The 16,962-nt window shown below is 43.7% G+C and overlaps 5 protein-coding genes across 10 annotated transcripts in view; all 5 read left to right on the plus strand.

The window, feature by feature from the left end:
• Nucleotides 1-1,688: 1,688 nt before the first annotated feature.
• Nucleotides 1,689-5,693, plus strand: LOC100678536 (protein artichoke). The gene is made up of 3 exons (XM_003426405.4): nucleotides 1,689-1,821; nucleotides 1,960-3,393; nucleotides 3,980-5,693. The coding sequence occupies exons 2-3, from the start codon at nucleotides 1,974-1,976 to the stop codon at nucleotides 5,434-5,436; spliced, it is 2,877 nt and encodes a 958-aa protein (XP_003426453.2). The 5' UTR covers nucleotides 1,689-1,821; nucleotides 1,960-1,973; the 3' UTR covers nucleotides 5,437-5,693.
• A 147-nt stretch (nucleotides 5,694-5,840) lies between these two features.
• Nucleotides 5,841-9,423, plus strand: LOC116417292 (leucine-rich repeats and immunoglobulin-like domains protein 3). The gene is made up of 2 exons (XM_031929905.2): nucleotides 5,841-6,257; nucleotides 6,427-9,423. Exon 2 carries the CDS (start codon nucleotides 6,438-6,440, stop codon nucleotides 7,914-7,916), a length of 1,479 nt encoding a protein of 492 aa, XP_031785765.1. The 5' UTR covers nucleotides 5,841-6,257; nucleotides 6,427-6,437; the 3' UTR covers nucleotides 7,917-9,423.
• On the plus strand, nucleotides 9,314-11,460 carry LOC100678642 (insulin-like growth factor-binding protein complex acid labile subunit). Its single transcript, XM_016985249.3, has 2 exons — nucleotides 9,314-9,423; nucleotides 9,517-11,460. The coding sequence occupies exon 2, from the start codon at nucleotides 9,528-9,530 to the stop codon at nucleotides 11,067-11,069; it is 1,542 nt and encodes a 513-aa protein (XP_016840738.1). The 5' UTR covers nucleotides 9,314-9,423; nucleotides 9,517-9,527; the 3' UTR covers nucleotides 11,070-11,460.
• Nucleotides 11,380-13,504, plus strand: LOC107981059 (protein artichoke-like). Its single transcript, XM_016985250.3, has one exon. The coding sequence runs from the start codon at nucleotides 11,449-11,451 to the stop codon at nucleotides 12,823-12,825; it is 1,377 nt and encodes a 458-aa protein (XP_016840739.1). The 5' UTR covers nucleotides 11,380-11,448; the 3' UTR covers nucleotides 12,826-13,504.
• A 1,207-nt stretch (nucleotides 13,505-14,711) lies between these two features.
• Nucleotides 14,712-16,962, plus strand: part of LOC100115543 (sodium/calcium exchanger 2) — a 96,101-nt gene continuing 93,850 nt past the window's right edge. For 5 of the 6 annotated variants that reach the window (XM_016985245.2, XM_016985246.2, XM_016985247.2 and 2 more), the window contains exon 1: nucleotides 14,712-16,771. In XM_016985245.2, the coding sequence (XP_016840734.1) occupies nucleotides 15,420-16,771 (1,352 nt within the window). In that variant the 5' untranslated portion in view covers nucleotides 14,712-15,419. The remainder of the gene's footprint in view (nucleotides 16,772-16,962) is intronic. The other variant, XM_032599094.1, reaches the window with a different exon arrangement.

The raw sequence follows: 16,962 nt of genomic DNA on the forward strand, positions 1-16,962 counted from the left end.
GCAGCTGCGAACGCGCGCACCGCTGTCACATCGCACACACAGCCGATATATATATATATATATATATATCTATATACAGTATACATTGGTAATATAATTGCTGCTGTGGCTGCGCGCGACTCCCGGCACGCGCCTTTCCATTCGCTGAGGTGTATATAGGCACAGCTTGACGTGTCTTACGTGCCGCGCAGCGCCACACCAACGCTCTAGTATCTCCACGATAATGAGAGATAACAATGAACAACCGAATGGAAAGAAACCCGTTCACCCGGCTCGTGACTTTCGATTGTGTCTATTACTTATTGCGAGAGCGAACCGAGCCGTTCGTGTAATCGGCCCACGTAATTTCACTGCTTCGCGTGCGAATGAGTCGGAAAGTCGACTTGGGATACGACGAAAAATACAACGATGTATTTTCTTTTATCGGATTGGCGGCGATGAGTTTCTTCCCGTTTACGGCGTGGAGGAGATATTTTAATACTGCCTTTTTTTAGTTGGACCGGCGGATATATAATAATGTGATTCGTTAATTTTTGTTTGATAATGTGGAATCTAAACTTCGTTGTCGGGCGTTATGCTATATTTATCTTTTGCGTATAGGATCCTTTTTAATTGGGGAATCTCATTTTGAATGAGCTTTCAATTATTACATCGATAATTGATCTTTTTTAGCCGGTGTGCATACATAGCAATATTATTTTATTATTCCGTCGACCATTTGCCTTAATCATTTACACAGCTGAGACAATTTGAAAATATCTGGGCAGTTATTATTTCTTTAATTTTATGAATTTGCTTGTATTATAAATAAGACTAAATTTTCGTTCCATTTATTGAGCGTTACAATTATAACAGCGTTGAGCACTAAACAGCTAAATTTTTCGGTTCATAGAAGATTTATCAGTTTGCAATGAATATTTACTGTTCATATGTTGGAACCGGTCGGGAGCGGTTTTGCGCTACTTACCTACATTTTGTATTTGAATGGATTAATAATATATAATAAAAGGTAAAAACAAACTTATTGGTCTATATGCATCAGTTTACATAAACGACTGCACCTTTCTTTATGTATATGTTTCGATCCAGTTAGAGAAACTCTCATAACGTCCATTTTTAACTTGTATAACGCTTGACATCGCTGCAAATTGTATTTAATGCCGATAAACGTAGTACGTTCGGCTCTAATTTAATAACGCAAATAATAACTGCATATTTTTTTAAACGGTAATACTGCGAGAGTACAGCATTTCGCCAATAGATGGCCAAATTAAGCGGAAGAATTCAAATGTAAGTGAAAAAGCTTTACAAGCAAATATGGGATAAATGAAATTGCTAATTATTATTCTTTGAATCATTTTATTAATTTGGTTAAAATTTGTTCGGTGATTAATATTAAAAAAAATCAATTTTCTTCTAGTATAAATTTAGCTTAAAGATTTACTATTGTAGAAATGACATGTTCTGTTGCTGAATTTGCAGATGTGCAAAACCGAACGATGGAATTTTTAAAGCCAAATACAGAAATAAGAAGTCAAAAAATAATATGAATATTTATTATATCGTACATGGAACCAATATAGATTCACATATCACGATACATTTGTACATATATATTTCTCAAAAATTATGTACAGAGGTTCTTTATATAGATTGATAAGTATAAGTGCTGAAGCTTCACATTTCGCACAAAGAATATCTTTATATGCAGGAGTTATCAGTTCTCTATCCTGTCTATATAAGAGATCGATCGTAGCATCAGGGTAACCGCAGTGGGCAGTAGAATTATAGAAGTCGAGTCAGAGCTTTGCGTTGCACCAAGTAAGTTCTTATTCATTTTTGAAAGTCATATAATCATTTTCAAAGAAATTTTTTGTTCACAATAATTGCATGCGTGATGTTTAATTATCATTATATTCATAAAACAATCAATAAAATTATATTGTTTGCTTTAAATAGAAAAGCCAATAGTCATGAGCCCCGCAACAGTTCTTCTGGTAGTAGCAGCGCTATTAGCTTATCCCGGAACAAATCAAGCAGAGTCTACTGTTGTATTTGAATCTAAGGAAGAAAATACCGAGCGTGATATTCTGTGTGCCAATTCCAGTTTGGAAATTGATTTCGAGAACTTAAGAATAGCTGAAATTAAGGACGGATTTTTGTCAAGCCCACTGATAAAATGTTTAAATTTTCAAGCTAACGGAATTCAAAGCGTAGGATATAGAGCGTTTGATAATTTACCAAACTTAAAATATCTAGAATTATCTAATAATCGTTTTGACATAAATGATGTATTTTTTAATGCCTTAGACGAATTAGAAATACTTGTATTGAATGGGGCCTCTTGCAGTAATTATGCTCTACAGATAAGAGGAGTGTATCCTAGAATTCGAAAACTGTTTCTAAAAAATATTGATTATCTAATAAATATTGAAGTCCATTCTGAGAACGCATTACCTTCGTTAACACATTTATATTTATCAGGAAACAGATTCTCACATAATAATTTTGAGTGGCTTCCAAAAACTTTAGAGTATTTAGATCTGTCAGGTCATGAGTTAGACTCGATAACACTGAAATATTTGCCAAATTTGAAACGACTTTTCATTGCAGAACATTATCACGACGGAAATTCACTGCAAGAAATACATCTTGAAAATTTATCGAGTTTAGAGTATTTATCTGTAGCGTCGAATAGCATACGCGAAATATCGTATTCTACGTTTGTTAACATTCCTTCGCTTATGGACTTGGATTTATCCAACAATGATATAAGATTTATCGATGCAAATGCCCTCGACAGCATGCGAAATTTGCGATTTCTTAATCTTTCGAATAATGACATAGAAATCATACAAAGTGGTACATTTGATAAACTGAGCCATTTAGAATCTTTGATTTTGGAAAAAAATATCATCACAATGTTTCCACCAATCAGTAACATGACACAGTTGGAAACAGTACAGTTGAATTGTAATAAAATTAAAAGTATCGTGGGTGGAAATTTCGCTAAAATGCCTGAATTAAAATCATTGTATTTGCACGATAATGAAATATCTTATATCGACCCGGAAGGTTTTTTAGGTTTGGAAGAATTAAAGTTACTTACACTTTCCAACAATAAATTATCTGCATTGCCCAGTGATTGGATGTTACCGCTGCTTAGTTTAGAAGAGTTGGATCTTACAGGAAACCATTTTAAAGAACTTGGTAACCTAGCCTTGAGTGAATTCTCAGTATTAAAAAATGTATATTTATCTAATCAAATAAAAATAATGCACGGGCAAGCGATGCTCAGTGTACCAGAAAATATAACCCTCAGTTTCGATGAAACGTTTGAATTTATTGAAACTTGTACAAAAGATGAAAATAAATATTCTCGTAATCATTATGGTTAATTTTCTGCGCACATACTTTGTAAACAAAATCGACAATAAATGTCATTCAGTATGCACAAAAAAACGTCTATTCTATTATTATGAATTACTCATTTACATTAATATTTTTGTACTTGCTTTTAGTTTTAAAATTAATTAAAAATGTTCTTTTGTCAATCCCGATAAATTTGAAAGTAAGTTTCGCGAGTTTGAGTAATTTAAAAGAAGAATTATAAAACTTGCTAAATCGTCGTTATGAAGCTTATTCCGCATTTTAAAATAAATGCCAGACCATCAAATGCAGGTGGATTCAGGTATATGAGCGGCTTCTTTTCACCCGAATTGCCAGTCTAAAGTTCGTTCTTGATCGAGGCGACGTTACCAAACTAGCAGTAAGGTATGTAGCTGTTTCTTTCTGTACAAATGTAAAATCGAGACCGAATCCTGCTGAGATCCTCATCTTCTATTCTCTATATTCTATTCTATCTAATAATAACTAAGTTAATGATTCTTTGGTAATTTTCATACACGCGAATTCACTAAACGATTGGTCTACTAGTATATTTTAACAAATCGGTTTACATCTAGATGAATTATTTCAGAATCCTTAAAAGAAAGCATGTATCTCTCAACGCTGCCAATTTTCGTGCTGCTTTGCACGGGACACATCGGAAATGCCTACAACAATCCAGTGTTCGTGACCGCGCCCGAGATTCCAAAAGGTCAGTCGCACGTGGCGAGCGGCGTCAAGTGCGAAGACATGCACGGCAGCTTATCGCTGAATCTTCGCAACGTCGGCCTGCAGCACATCGACTCGGATTTCGCCAACAGTCCAAACGTCACCTGCCTCAGCCTCGAGGACAACGAAATCGCCAACGTCTCGGCCAACGCCTTCCGACTCATGCCCAATCTGCTCTACCTCAATCTCGCTCGGAACAAGCTGGACGTCGCGAGTTTTGCTCAGCTCGACCCTCACGCGCACCTCAGAATCCTCATCCTCGACGATAACGCGTTTCCTCCCGCAGCCGAGAACACGACTCTCGCTTTCGCCAACCGATTTCCCCGTCTGCTGCAGTTGCACCTCCGCGGCCTCGGTCTCACAGACGTGTCGTCGCTCAGCTTCGCGCCGAGATTAACGCATCTCTACCTGTCGTCGAACAATCTCGCGGATTCGGAGTTAACTTTCCTCCTCAACGCGCCTCCCAATCTAGAGATTCTCGATCTCGCGAACAACAGCCTCACGAGTTTGAACGCCAGCAGTTTGGGATCGGTAAAGGAACTGCTGCTCGACGGTAATCAGATTTCGCGACTCTGCAGAAAATGTCGGGACTCGTCGGCTCTCGTCCTCGAAGGGGCCTCCGGACTGCTCCGATTGTTCCTCGCAAACAATTCGCTGACCAGCGTCGAACCCGATTCCTTCGACGACTGCGACGATCTCCTCGATCTCGATCTGTCGCACAATCGGATCGACAGCATCAGAAAGAACACCTTCGAGAGAACGCCCTCGTTGCGCAATCTCTCGCTGAAGGGGAACCTTCTCAGCGAAATGCCGGACTTTTACAGTTCCCAAGTCCTGGAGTACGTGTCTCTTGCCGATAATTTACTGGAAGCCGTGAAAAACGAGTCTTTTGCCGATCTCCTCAGATTGAGGATCATTGACTTGAGCAACAATAAGATCGGTAGCGTGGAGGCCGGCGCGTTCGCGAAATTGAATGTGCTCGAGGTTCTCGATCTTTCGAACAACCGACTGACGAGTTTTCCAAACGGCTGGCTGTGGGATCTGACGAATTTGAAGCACTTGCACATCAACGGAAATCGGATCAAACGATTGGTCGACTTGAAACTCATCGGCATGAGAAGTTACGGGAAACTGCAGCACGTTTATTTGCAAAATAATTCCATCAGCGAGATTCACGCTGGTTTTCTCTACAGCGGATTTAGAAATATTCCGAACGTCACGCTTGTATTGTTCGACGATCAGTCGAAGCGAATGGCGGCGAGCGCTGATGTGTGCAAGTGTGATTGTGATGAAATCAATGAAATAAGCGACGTTCTCTGAGTAAACGTATATGAAGTAACGCGTGTGACAGCGATGTTTAGCTTTCTCGTCTAATGTTATGCTGTGGATAGCCGCGATAATTTTATTGTATCATCGATTCCTGTAATATAGGTCATTGTTACTCATTATCATCGTAAACTGCATCTTTATATTTTTTGCGAAATGTACTTCTTATTTGTGCGGAACATGATGCATTCTGCATAAGGTGATAAAATATTGTACGCTAAATGAATAAATATTATAAATATGAATGATAATTATTATGTATTCGTTTGTTAAATAACGAATTCAATGCGACGCAAACTATGCTGCGTTGTGCTACAGCCATGATCTCCGATAACCCAAGCGGTGATGGTGTCTAATTTGATATCGTATCGAATGATTTTTAGGTCAAAGTCACAGTGAATGTTTTATTTATAACCATCAGATTTATCTATAATTCATTATTTTTTTGAAAGAACTTTGATAAAAGTTTACAATGATTGCAAAAAATGTGTGTATTAACGAAATCATTACTTTTCATTTGTAAGCTTTTCATGAAAAATAAAATTTGGCATTTGCTTTATAATTTCAACTTCTATCAGCGTAGTATCACGCGCGCAGTTATGAATGAATTCGTCAATAATGCTCTGACACGTCCTTCACTCCTGAGCTACAGACAGCCTTGCTACTTTCGTGGCTTAATTTCCAATAAAAATCCGTATCAGATGTTTATGCAGAAAACAAAACATTCCTCGTCTATAATACATAAAAGCCTCGAAATAAATAGACAACTGCATTTCTTGTGTGATCGCCCAAGGAGACCAACGTCAAATAAACTCGTAAGTCTGTAATTTTCCTCAAGCACAACAATTTATTTCTACAACAATAGCCGCCAAGTTCATTGCAAAAATAACAGACTCCTCATTGAAATGCATTCATAACGGCAACCTCTGGGCAATTCCAAAAAATGTGATTTCCTTTCAATAATTGATTAAACAACGTTCGCAGATTACGACACGATGGCGGCGTGGATCTTCCTCGTGCTTCTCCTCGATTTTTCCTCGGCGCACCACTACTTCGAGCCAGGAGCCATCCACTTCCCGCTTCGAGACGTTCATCAGTCGATAAACTTGGACACCTTCTTGGAGCGCAACCTGACGGTCGGCAAATGCGGACAGGTGTCTGACCGACGAGTCGTGCTGAATCTTCCGAATCTAGGAATGCCGTCGCCGCCGAACCCTTATCCCGGCTTTATCGAGAGCCCAATGGTCAGCTGCGTCAACCTCGCCTCCAACGAGATCTACCAGGTGATACCGGGTTCCTTCGATAAGCTGCCCAGTCTCAGCTACCTCGACTTGTCGCGGAACCGCATTCAGTTCTGCGACTTTTTCAACTTCGGCACGTCCCATCCGGGCTTGGTCACGCTTATCATCGAGGATAACCGGCCACCCATCGACAACATCGACAGGGTCATCGGCAAGGCCGACTGCTTTCCGGCCTTGCGTTATCTCTACTTGCGCAAGAACTCCATACGCGGCTTGAACTTCTCGCTGCGGCGATCTTTCCCCGTGCTCACCCACCTCTTTCTCTCCGACAACGAGATCGACACCAGCAACTTCATCCACGACTTGCCTCCCACCTTGACCCACCTCTACCTCGAGCACAACCTCATCAGCGGACTGGACTGCAAGATCATGAGGGACCTGGAGGCTCTACGTCTCGACGGCAACATCATCCGCTCCGTCTGCTACCGCAACTGCGACACCACCTCCCTCCGACTCGAGGGCGTGCACAAGCTGTCCACCTTGACCTTATCCGACAACAGGATCTCGGAGATCGAGAGCTGCGCCTTCCAGGACGCCTCGGGTCTCCTGACCTTGAACCTCGCTCAGAACAACCTGGAGGATGTGAAGCGCGAGACCTTTGAGCGTTTGGCATCGCTGCAGGAGCTAAACCTTGACGACAACCACCTGAGGCACGTGCCCAACCTGTGCAACAACCTAAAGCTGACTAGCTTGTCGCTGAGGCGCAACAAGCTCCAGGAGATTAGGCGCGAGAACTTCCGAGGCCTGAAATTGCTCAGGTGTCTTCGTCTTGGCGGCAACAGGATCGGCAGCATCGAGGCCGGTTCTCTCGAGGAAATGGAGAACCTCCAGGAGCTCGACCTGTCCGACAACGGACTGGACTTCATACCTAGCGACTGGCTCAAGTGGCAGTGGAACCTGCGTACCCTAGACGTGCGGGGCAACAGATTCAAGTGTCTGGAGCAGATGAACCTCGGAGGCGCGCCGTTCCTCAACACGATACACTTGCAGAATAATCCGGTCACTCATATCAGCGGTACGGTCGTATCGAAACTCTCGCCGAACGTCGCGATAAACTTGCACCACGACTGCAGCGATAAAACGCGCAGACGCTCCGAATGCTACGCCAGATGCGACGATCTCGAGGCTAAGTCGAGAAACGAAACTTACATGAGATGGGTCAATAATGAATAATCTTATTGCCATGTGTTTTTTTTTGCGTCTCGTAACGATGCTGCTTGCTGATTTCGATGGCTGAATGAGTTATTTATTTATTGTATGTATATTTGTAAGTTTATACTGTAAGATTGTATTGTATGTTTGTATAAAAATAAATTTTTATTTTTAATACTTATCCATTTTCTCCTTGTGACTAATTTAGACTATTTTATTGTAAAATGATTTGTAACTACTTACAAAATGATGAAACACTGTGCTATATGTATCGAGCTGAGTAAGTACTTGCGTCCTACAGTGTAGTTTGATGCGTTTCAATCATCAAATGCGGCATTTTCGCAGATATTCATTTATCGCGCTGTATGCGCATATTAAAAGACTTTGACTTTGACTTCGAGTCTTCCGTATGAATACATTTAAATGATGCCTTACTTCGATGCAATCGCCAAAACGGTAAAGAGGAATAAATGATACTTCTCGCGTTTGCCGTCACGATTTTAGCAGATGTCGCCTGTGTGCTTGGCAACGAGATTTTGCACATAACAAAGTCGGGGGTTCCCCGACTTATGCATTCGTATGTTATCGAGTTGAAATGCCATTGGTCCAATGCGTTTGAATTTTTACATCATTCGCTCATTCGCCAATGAAATTAACGAAAGATGCGCATGACTGAGAGAAAAATTTCATTGTGTCCAATAAGAAGAGCCGATTATAATAAAAAATGGATATTTTTAAGTAGAGGTGTTTTCCTTACTTCTGAAGCACGCGTTTACGTAACTGAGTAATTCTGTCAATAAGCTAAGTGCGTCCGCACGTGTCAACACCCAAGATCATGATTTTGGAGGAGGGATGCCCTTTAGAATGTCAGAATATTTGTAGAAGAAAGCGAAATAAGCAACTTCGTCGCTGATAATTGCTTCTCATAGAATTTTACAAATTTCTTAGAAATTAAATAAAGCGTGATCGTGACCTTTATGCACCTTAACCTTTCAGTATCAAAAATTAGATGTTTTGTATCGGATGCCATACGCGACTTCGTTTCTTTCTACGAAAATCGATTAAAACGAAATTTCTGACGCAAATAGAAGAATAACATATAAAATATGAATGATACCCACATTTTTCTGGGAGCAACCGATACGTCATAATTATTTAATAATTATCGTCTTAATTGGCGTAGTGAAAAAAACCAATTCGATCTTCAGATAATTTTTTATATACTTTCGGCCTTGATTGTGCCAACGTTATATCGCATTGATAGCATAATGCCCGGAACGAATCGTTTCGTCAAGACACTTGTTCTTGAAAACCCAAATTTAATCAAATTGAACTGACGCCGAGACTGACGCATATGGGAAAATCTAACGGTTAAGAAATTTGTCCCTGAAACCTTATATATAAGTTGTCCACAATAAGTTTTTGTCACAGTTCGGGCACAGAATCCGTGGGTCAAGCATCTTATAGCATACATTCTAGTCTTTTTTATTTCATTCGATAAGAGCCAACGATTTTGTGCATGCGAAACGTAAGTTTAAATATTAAATAACTATTTAATTTTTCGTTTGTAAACAAATCCATGCAGCAAATTAACGATAGAAAATATTAATTTTTTTTGCAGAATAAAACAAGATGTTTCGACTCATCAGTTTGATGCTGTGCATCGGCATAGCCAGCGCTCTAATTTTCGACTTACCTCCGGAAGGTCCCATTCAATTTCCACTGCGAAACGTACAGAACTCTATAAGCTACGAGTACAACTCCAATTACGAGTCGAATTACACGTCGGAATTTCACCAGTACTTCAACAACAACAAAGGATACATTTTGAACCTGCCGAAACTGGGCCTTCCAGTGGCACCCAATCCATACCCAGGCTTCATAGAGAGTAAGAATGTCGTGACGATCAACCTTCGAGAAAACGGCATCTTCCGCGTATCGCCTGGCTCCTTCGACGGCGTGCCAAATATGCAGTATTTGGACTTGTCCAAGAACAGGCTAGCATTCTGCGACTTCTTCAACTACGGCAGTTGCCTCCAAATGCTGGAAACCCTAGTCATCGAGGAAAACCAACTGCCAGGTGACAGCCTCTACAGGGAAATAAGCAAGGCCGGCTGTTTCCCCCATCTGCAGCATCTCTTCATCCGTAAGAACCACATTCAACGGCTGAACTTCTCGCTGAGGATGTCCTTCCCCAGCCTCGTGTCCCTGTACCTGTCCGACAACGAGATCGACAACTGCGCCTTCATCCGCGACGTTCCCTCGTCTCTGACTCACCTCTACATCGAGCGCAACCGCATCTCCAGCATCAGCACTGCCATAATACAAAACCTCAGGACTCTCAAAGCCGACGGTAACACCATCCAGTCGATCTGCTACAGGAACTGCGACAGGTCCTCGATCAAGCTCCTCGGTACCACGAGGCTCGAGACGCTCTCACTCTCCGAGAACAAAATCACCCGCATCGAAGCTTGCGCCTTCCGCGACTCTTTCAGCCTCACGAGCTTGAACTTGTCGGGCAACATGATCGAGACGATTAACCCGTCGACCTTCACCTCGCTACGGAATCTTGTGCAACTCCGCTTGGATAACAACCTCTTGACGAGCGTGCCGAATTTAAACGGCAACTGGAATCTCAAGTCGCTCTCGTTACGCAACAATAGACTGGCCGAGATAAGGTGGGGAGCTTTCAGTGGAGTATGGTGTCAGAAACTGCAAAATCTCCAGCTCAGCGGCAACAACATAAGGATCATCGAGGAAAACAGCTTCACCGATCTCATCGAGCTCGCGGAACTCGATCTCTCGAACAATCAGCTCGACGTTCTGCCCGTCGGCTGGATGCAGAGCTTGCGGAAACTGAGTCACCTCGATCTCAGGAGAAACAGGTTCGCGAACATTTACCAGCTGTCGCTCGTCGTGTCGACGTCGCTGACGCAAGTTTATTTGCAAAACAACATGCTCGACGAGCGCGTCAAGGCGGAGATCCAGCAATACTGTCCGTTTGCGCAAATTCACCTGGAGAGCTGCAAATTAACGTGCAGCGTTGGCTCGCCTTACGCGATGCCGCCTAAAATATACACGCCCGGAGTTGTTAATTACAAGTTCAACTACACTTCGACGCAGCAGACCAAGATTAAAAGCAAAAGACATTCTTTTAATTATGGCAAGAAATGAGCGAGACGTTACTTAATTTATTGTGTACATTAATTTTAGGTATTTAAGATATTTATTGCCCGTAATTTGTTTTAGTAAAAAGAAGTTACATCCATCCTACTTTTTGTTATTCTTTTTTTTAAACCATATTATCAGTGGGTGAGAGCTGAACTTTGGATACAGAGATTAAAACTTTTTATAAGTTAATATTGCCAACTATTGATACCTGGTATCTTTCGACTTATATAAATAAGCAAATTGCGCATTATTCTAATGAGGAAATCACAGACAGTATATAAAAGCGTAATTGTCACAGAATCTCTTCAATTGTGTCTGCATGTTCGAACTGTGTGCATCGTTCTTATGGGAATTATAAGTTGGTCTTTGAATAAACGAAAAAATGCATTCGCTACACTTTCTCCAGTGCGTGGCATTATTTTTCACACATTTTTTAACAATCAACGCTCGGGTAAATGTTGTCGCGTACAAAAACGAAAATTTGAATAGTTGTGATATAACCATAGACTTATCAGATACGGGTCTCAGACGTTTGAGTGTGAATTTCACAAATGCTCAATGTGTACGAAGCCTGAATCTACAAAACAATGAAATTGAAGATTTTAAAGAAAAGATATTTAATCAGTATCCTTATATGGAGTATTTGGATTTATCAAGAAATCGGCTGCCACTGAACAAATTTTTTTCATACGGCGGAGAATCAAGTTTAAAAGTTTTCATGTTGGATCACAATGGTTATTATAATTCCTACACAGACAAGCAATCGTCTGAAAATGCAGGTAGTGCAAGTGAAGTGATTGATGAAAAAACAAGTTATTTAGAAAATAACAAACTTTACGTTTCTGATATTTATACGGATTTAGAGTATCTTTCACTGCGAAACGTTTCCTTGCAACATGTATCAAACAATTTTTGGCATTACCTTCCCAAGTTGAAGCAGCTCGATTTATCAGAAAATAAATTATCACTTGCATCTGTAAACTTTTTGTTGAGAAATACATCGTCCAGTGTGAAACGCCTAGTATTGGAAAACATAGAACTAGATCACGTTATAACTGAAAATTTGAACACGGTTGAGGAATTAAACTTAAATCACAATCGATTTGTAAGACTTACTAGTACCATGTGCTACCCTGATACATTTTGTTTAGAGAATATGCAATATTTGAAATCTCTATTTATCTCGAACTGCTCTGTAAAGGCGATTGACGAGAACGCTTTCAGATTTATGACTAGCTTATTAGAACTTGACATTTCAAATAATTTGTTCAAACGAATAGCAAACGGTACATTCGATTATTTACCTACATTAACAAGCCTAAATTTAAGTAGTAATACATTGTATAACATGCCAAATTTTGAAGGCTTACGAAACTTGACGACTTTGTTGTTGAACGGGATGAAATCAAAAAAACTGCTTCAATATTTGGAATCATTCGCGCACATGCCTAAGCTTCAATATCTTTCAATGCGCGATAACAAACTAACGAAAATTTCAGCAACATTATTTAATAATTTACCGTCTTTGGAAAAAATTGACCTAAGCAATAACCTTATAACATCTTTACCATCGTGGGATACACAGAAAGCTCTTCGACAGCTTCACTTAAGTTATAATAAAATTCAGAATTTAGATGATCTATCTATTAAAGAGGCTAGATCATTGGAACTGCTAGTTCTTAAACATAATTTGATTTCGCGGGTGAAAGTTGACTCTATAAAGAAACTCCCTAATGATAATATAATTCTAGATTTGTAAAATATCAATGCAAGCTAAATTAAGTGTGACATTTTTTTTCTAAATCATCGCTCAACTAATTTCAAACTTATTTGTTATTAACAAAATTAATTTATTATTAACAAAATTTACATTTGCACACGAATTTGTATAATAATAAATTGTATTTTCAACTTTTATAAAGCTACCGCTAGGAGAAAACATTGGGTTTGTCTTGCGAATTATAAACTCCAGTAAATATACATTTGTAATAGTTATACAAACGTTTTTTTTTATTTTATTTTATATGAGATTGTAATATCCTCTCGATTACTTTTTTGATTTGAAGAGAAACAATAACTCTCATTTTAAGAATAGATATTCTATATTAAGCTATCTCTCGGGAAGCTGATAATTACAAGTGTAGGTATTCACTTGTCAGCGTATTGCGTTTATAAAGGGGGATCAGAATGGAAGAAAGGAACTTTTGGACTTGCAAAACAATATGATAACGAGTTTTAAACTAAGCGCCTTTAAACAGTTGAAAGATCATCTCGTTTTCAAAATGTAATATTATTTGAATACAATGTTGTTATATTAACGCGGTGTAGGTAATTTGTATGTATAAATATGTATAAACTGGCTTCGCACGTATGTATACGATAAAATTGTGAATATAATGTTCATGAAATCACGAAATAAATCAATAAAAATAATCTCACAATGTTATTGTAATTTAATCCGTCAATATATGTGCACTCGTTATTGTTCCCCTGTTTAAAAAAAAATGATAGAAATTAAAAAAATTTTTAAAAAGGACCTTCAAACGATGATCACCACTAGCGCGATCTTCCGCCAGAAAGATGAATTTAGTCGTCGGATACGACGCAATGGTAAGTGAGTGTATGCTTACGAAACGCTTGATCGATACTCTGCCAAGTTTCATCAGTTTTCACAAAATCCGCTTATTACCGACCAAGCATCCGTAAAAGCTATATGCACATTTTTTATACGTCCATCAGAGTTAATTACCCTGAATCGAAAAATGCACATGATCGTAAAAATTAACGCAATTTACAACTTCAAGCTATAAAAAAAGAAAACAAAAGCGAGCAAGTAGTAGAAGTCGAGTGCGGCAAGACAACCACGCACGCATGCATATAAGTATATTCCAACGCCAAAAAAAAAGCACGCATCAGAGGCAAATACAGCCGCGAATGCCCGCGAAGTATATTTGAAAGACCAGCAGAGTGCATCCGGGACGCGCCCTTGAAATCGATTTCTGGCCGCGTTCCAAGGCCCGGCAGAAGGAGTAGTCTACCCGGTGCGCTTCCTCTGCGCATAGCGTAGCCTCGTGCTGCACACTGATGTTCGAGCTACGCCCGCCGCCGCGACCGGTGAAAACAAGCCCTCCCGCGCATGCGCCCCCACCCTTGCACTATACGGATAACGTACCTCGCCGCCTCTCTCTTTCCCATTGTTTCCATCACCTCCAATCGCTCTATACGCTATCTCTGTGTAACAATAAAAAGCTCACCTCCGATCTTCCCGAACGTCGATTCGACAGCTCGCAGTCCTCCGTGAAAATGCACTGGCTGTCTTCGTCATTTTTCATCCCGCGTATGTACATCTGCAGGGAGCCCATTCATCTCTCTCTCTCTCTCTCTCCCGGCGTCGTGCGAGCGCTCCTCCGCGCGCGTCTTTTTCGGCGATCTTCCACCCTCGCGTATTAGGTATACGCGCAAGGTAGCGCTATCCGTCCATCTCCGTCTGCGCAGGGACGCCTCGACGCCCCACAAACTAGAGAGACGCACACCTATCTCTCTCTCTCTCTCGCTCGCGCGCGCGCGCGGGAATACGTATTACATAGGAAGGAGAGGGTGGGAGGGAGGGGGGGAGAGAGAGAGCGACGGGGCTTCTCTGGCGCGGCTAGCTCAGTGCTCGCTCGAACGCGGCTCCGATCGTTGGCTGCTCTCACGTCGCTGCCGCTGCGCTCGCGCCTCTACGCTCGCCGCCGCCGTTGTTGTTGTTATTGTTGATTGTGCTCTTCGTTGTCCGACACCGTGCGAGCCGCGCGAGGAGCTCGGCATGCGGGGAGCAGCGCTCGCGAGCGGCCGCCGCGACGGAGCCCTCGGCTGCTGCACCGGGTCACCGCTCAGACGGTAGGACCGCAGATGTAGCCTGTCGCCGCGGACACCGCTTCCTCTCTCTCTCTCTCTCTCTCTCTCTCTCTGTCTCTCTGTCTCTCACTCTCTCTCTCTCTCTCTCTCTGTGTCCACTGTCTCTCCCGCACTCTGTGCCCGTCCCCCGAGGTGATGGTGCAGCCGCGTCAGCTGCCCGCATAAATTACGAGTGCGTGCGCGATCAGCGATCAGTGCGCGAGTGACGAGCTGCTCCTGCGGACCAGAGCCAGCGGATGGAAGCCGATGCGCGCAGAGGCGGCACGAACCGAGCGCGAAGCTGGCCGCGGGGCCTCGAGAGCACTAGCAGCCCGCTGCAGCAGCACTAGAATTCCCGCGCCGACTCTTCCGAGAATCCGAGCGGCCGCGGCGGAACAGGGGAAAGGCGGCTTCCGAGAAGAGTGCTGCGCGCGAGGCGACGTCTAAGCAGAGGGGGGAGGAAGAAGCGGCGGCAGGATGTCGGGCAACTACACGGCGCGCTGCGAGCCGGGGCTGATGATACCGATCTGGTATCCCCTGGACAACCTCGAGCTCTTCGACATCGTCTTCCGCGGCATCATCTACTTCCTGGTGCTGCTCTACCTCTTCATCGGCGTCTCGATAATCTCGGACCGCTTCATGGCCGCGATCGAGGTGATCACCTCGAAGGAGAAGGAGCTGGTGGTGCGCCGCCAGGGCAAGGAGCCGCAGATCATCGTCGTGCGCGTGTGGAACGAGACGGTGGCCAACCTGACCCTCATGGCGCTGGGCAGCAGCGCGCCCGAGATCCTCCTCTCCATCATCGAGATCTACGCGAAGAACTTCAATGCGGGCGAGCTCGGCCCGGGCACGATCGTCGGCTCGGCGGCCTACAACCTCTTCGTCATCATCGCCCTCTGCGTCTTCGTCATCCCGAACGGCGAGAACCGCAAGATCAAGCACCTGCGCGTCTTCTTCGTCACCGCGACCTGGAGCATCTTCGCCTACGTCTGGCTCTACATCATCCTCGCGGTGACGAGCCCCGGCGTGCTCGAGGTCTGGGAGGGCCTGCTCACCTTCAGCTTCTTCCCGGCCACGGTGCTGACGGCCTACGTGGCCGACCGGCGGCTCCTCATCTACAAGTACCTGCACAAGGGCTACCGCATGAACAAGCGCGGCGTGATCGTCGAGACGGAGGCCGGCGACTCGGACGGCGGCGTCGAGCTCGAGATCAAGACCCAGCACGAGCAGTCGAACGGCATGCTCGACAAGTACGTCGACGCCGACAGCGCGGAGTCGCGCGAGTTCGAGCAGACCCGGCGCGACTACATCAAGACGCTCAAGGAGCTGCGCAAGAAGTACCCCCAGCTCTCGCTCGAGCAGCTCGAGGTGATGGCGCACGAGGAGGTGCTGGGCAAGGGCCCCAAGTCCCGGGCGTTCTACCGGGTCCAGGCGACGCGCAAGATGGTGGGCGCGGGCAACCTCAGCCGCAAGATCAGCGAGCGCGCCCAGAGCGACCTGAGCGAGGTCAAGGCCGAGCTGCAGCGGGCCGAGGCCGAGAGCATCGACATCGAGAACATCAACGCGACGAGGGTCTACTTCGAGCCCGGCCACTACACCGTCATGGAGAACGTCGGCAGCTTCGAGGTCGGCGTCACCAGGACCGGCGGCGACCTCAACAAGCCCTGCACCGTCGACTACTGCACGGAGGACGGCACCGCCGAGGCCGGCTCCGACTACGTCAGCGTCAAGGGCACGCTCAGGTTCGAGCCCGGCGAGACCAGGAAGACCATCAAGCTCTCCGTCATCGACGACGAGCTCTTCGAGGAGGACGAGCACTTTTACGTGAGGTGAGTCTGCGAGAGGCCGCGCGAGACGGGTCAGCTATGGATGTGTCACGGCATACCTACCGATCACCTGGCAATTCTCATTACGCGCGCAGCTTTCTATCGACGCAGGCCGCGGGCCGCCGCGATCCGTGAGTCCTCGGCGATCGCAGTCCCGAGATAAGCGAACGCGCGAGTGGAAGGCGATAAGGGTC

Source organism: Nasonia vitripennis, chromosome 4 (assembly GCF_009193385.2).
Source record: "Nasonia vitripennis strain AsymCx chromosome 4, Nvit_psr_1.1, whole genome shotgun sequence".
Lineage (NCBI taxonomy): Eukaryota > Metazoa > Arthropoda > Insecta > Hymenoptera > Pteromalidae > Nasonia > Nasonia vitripennis.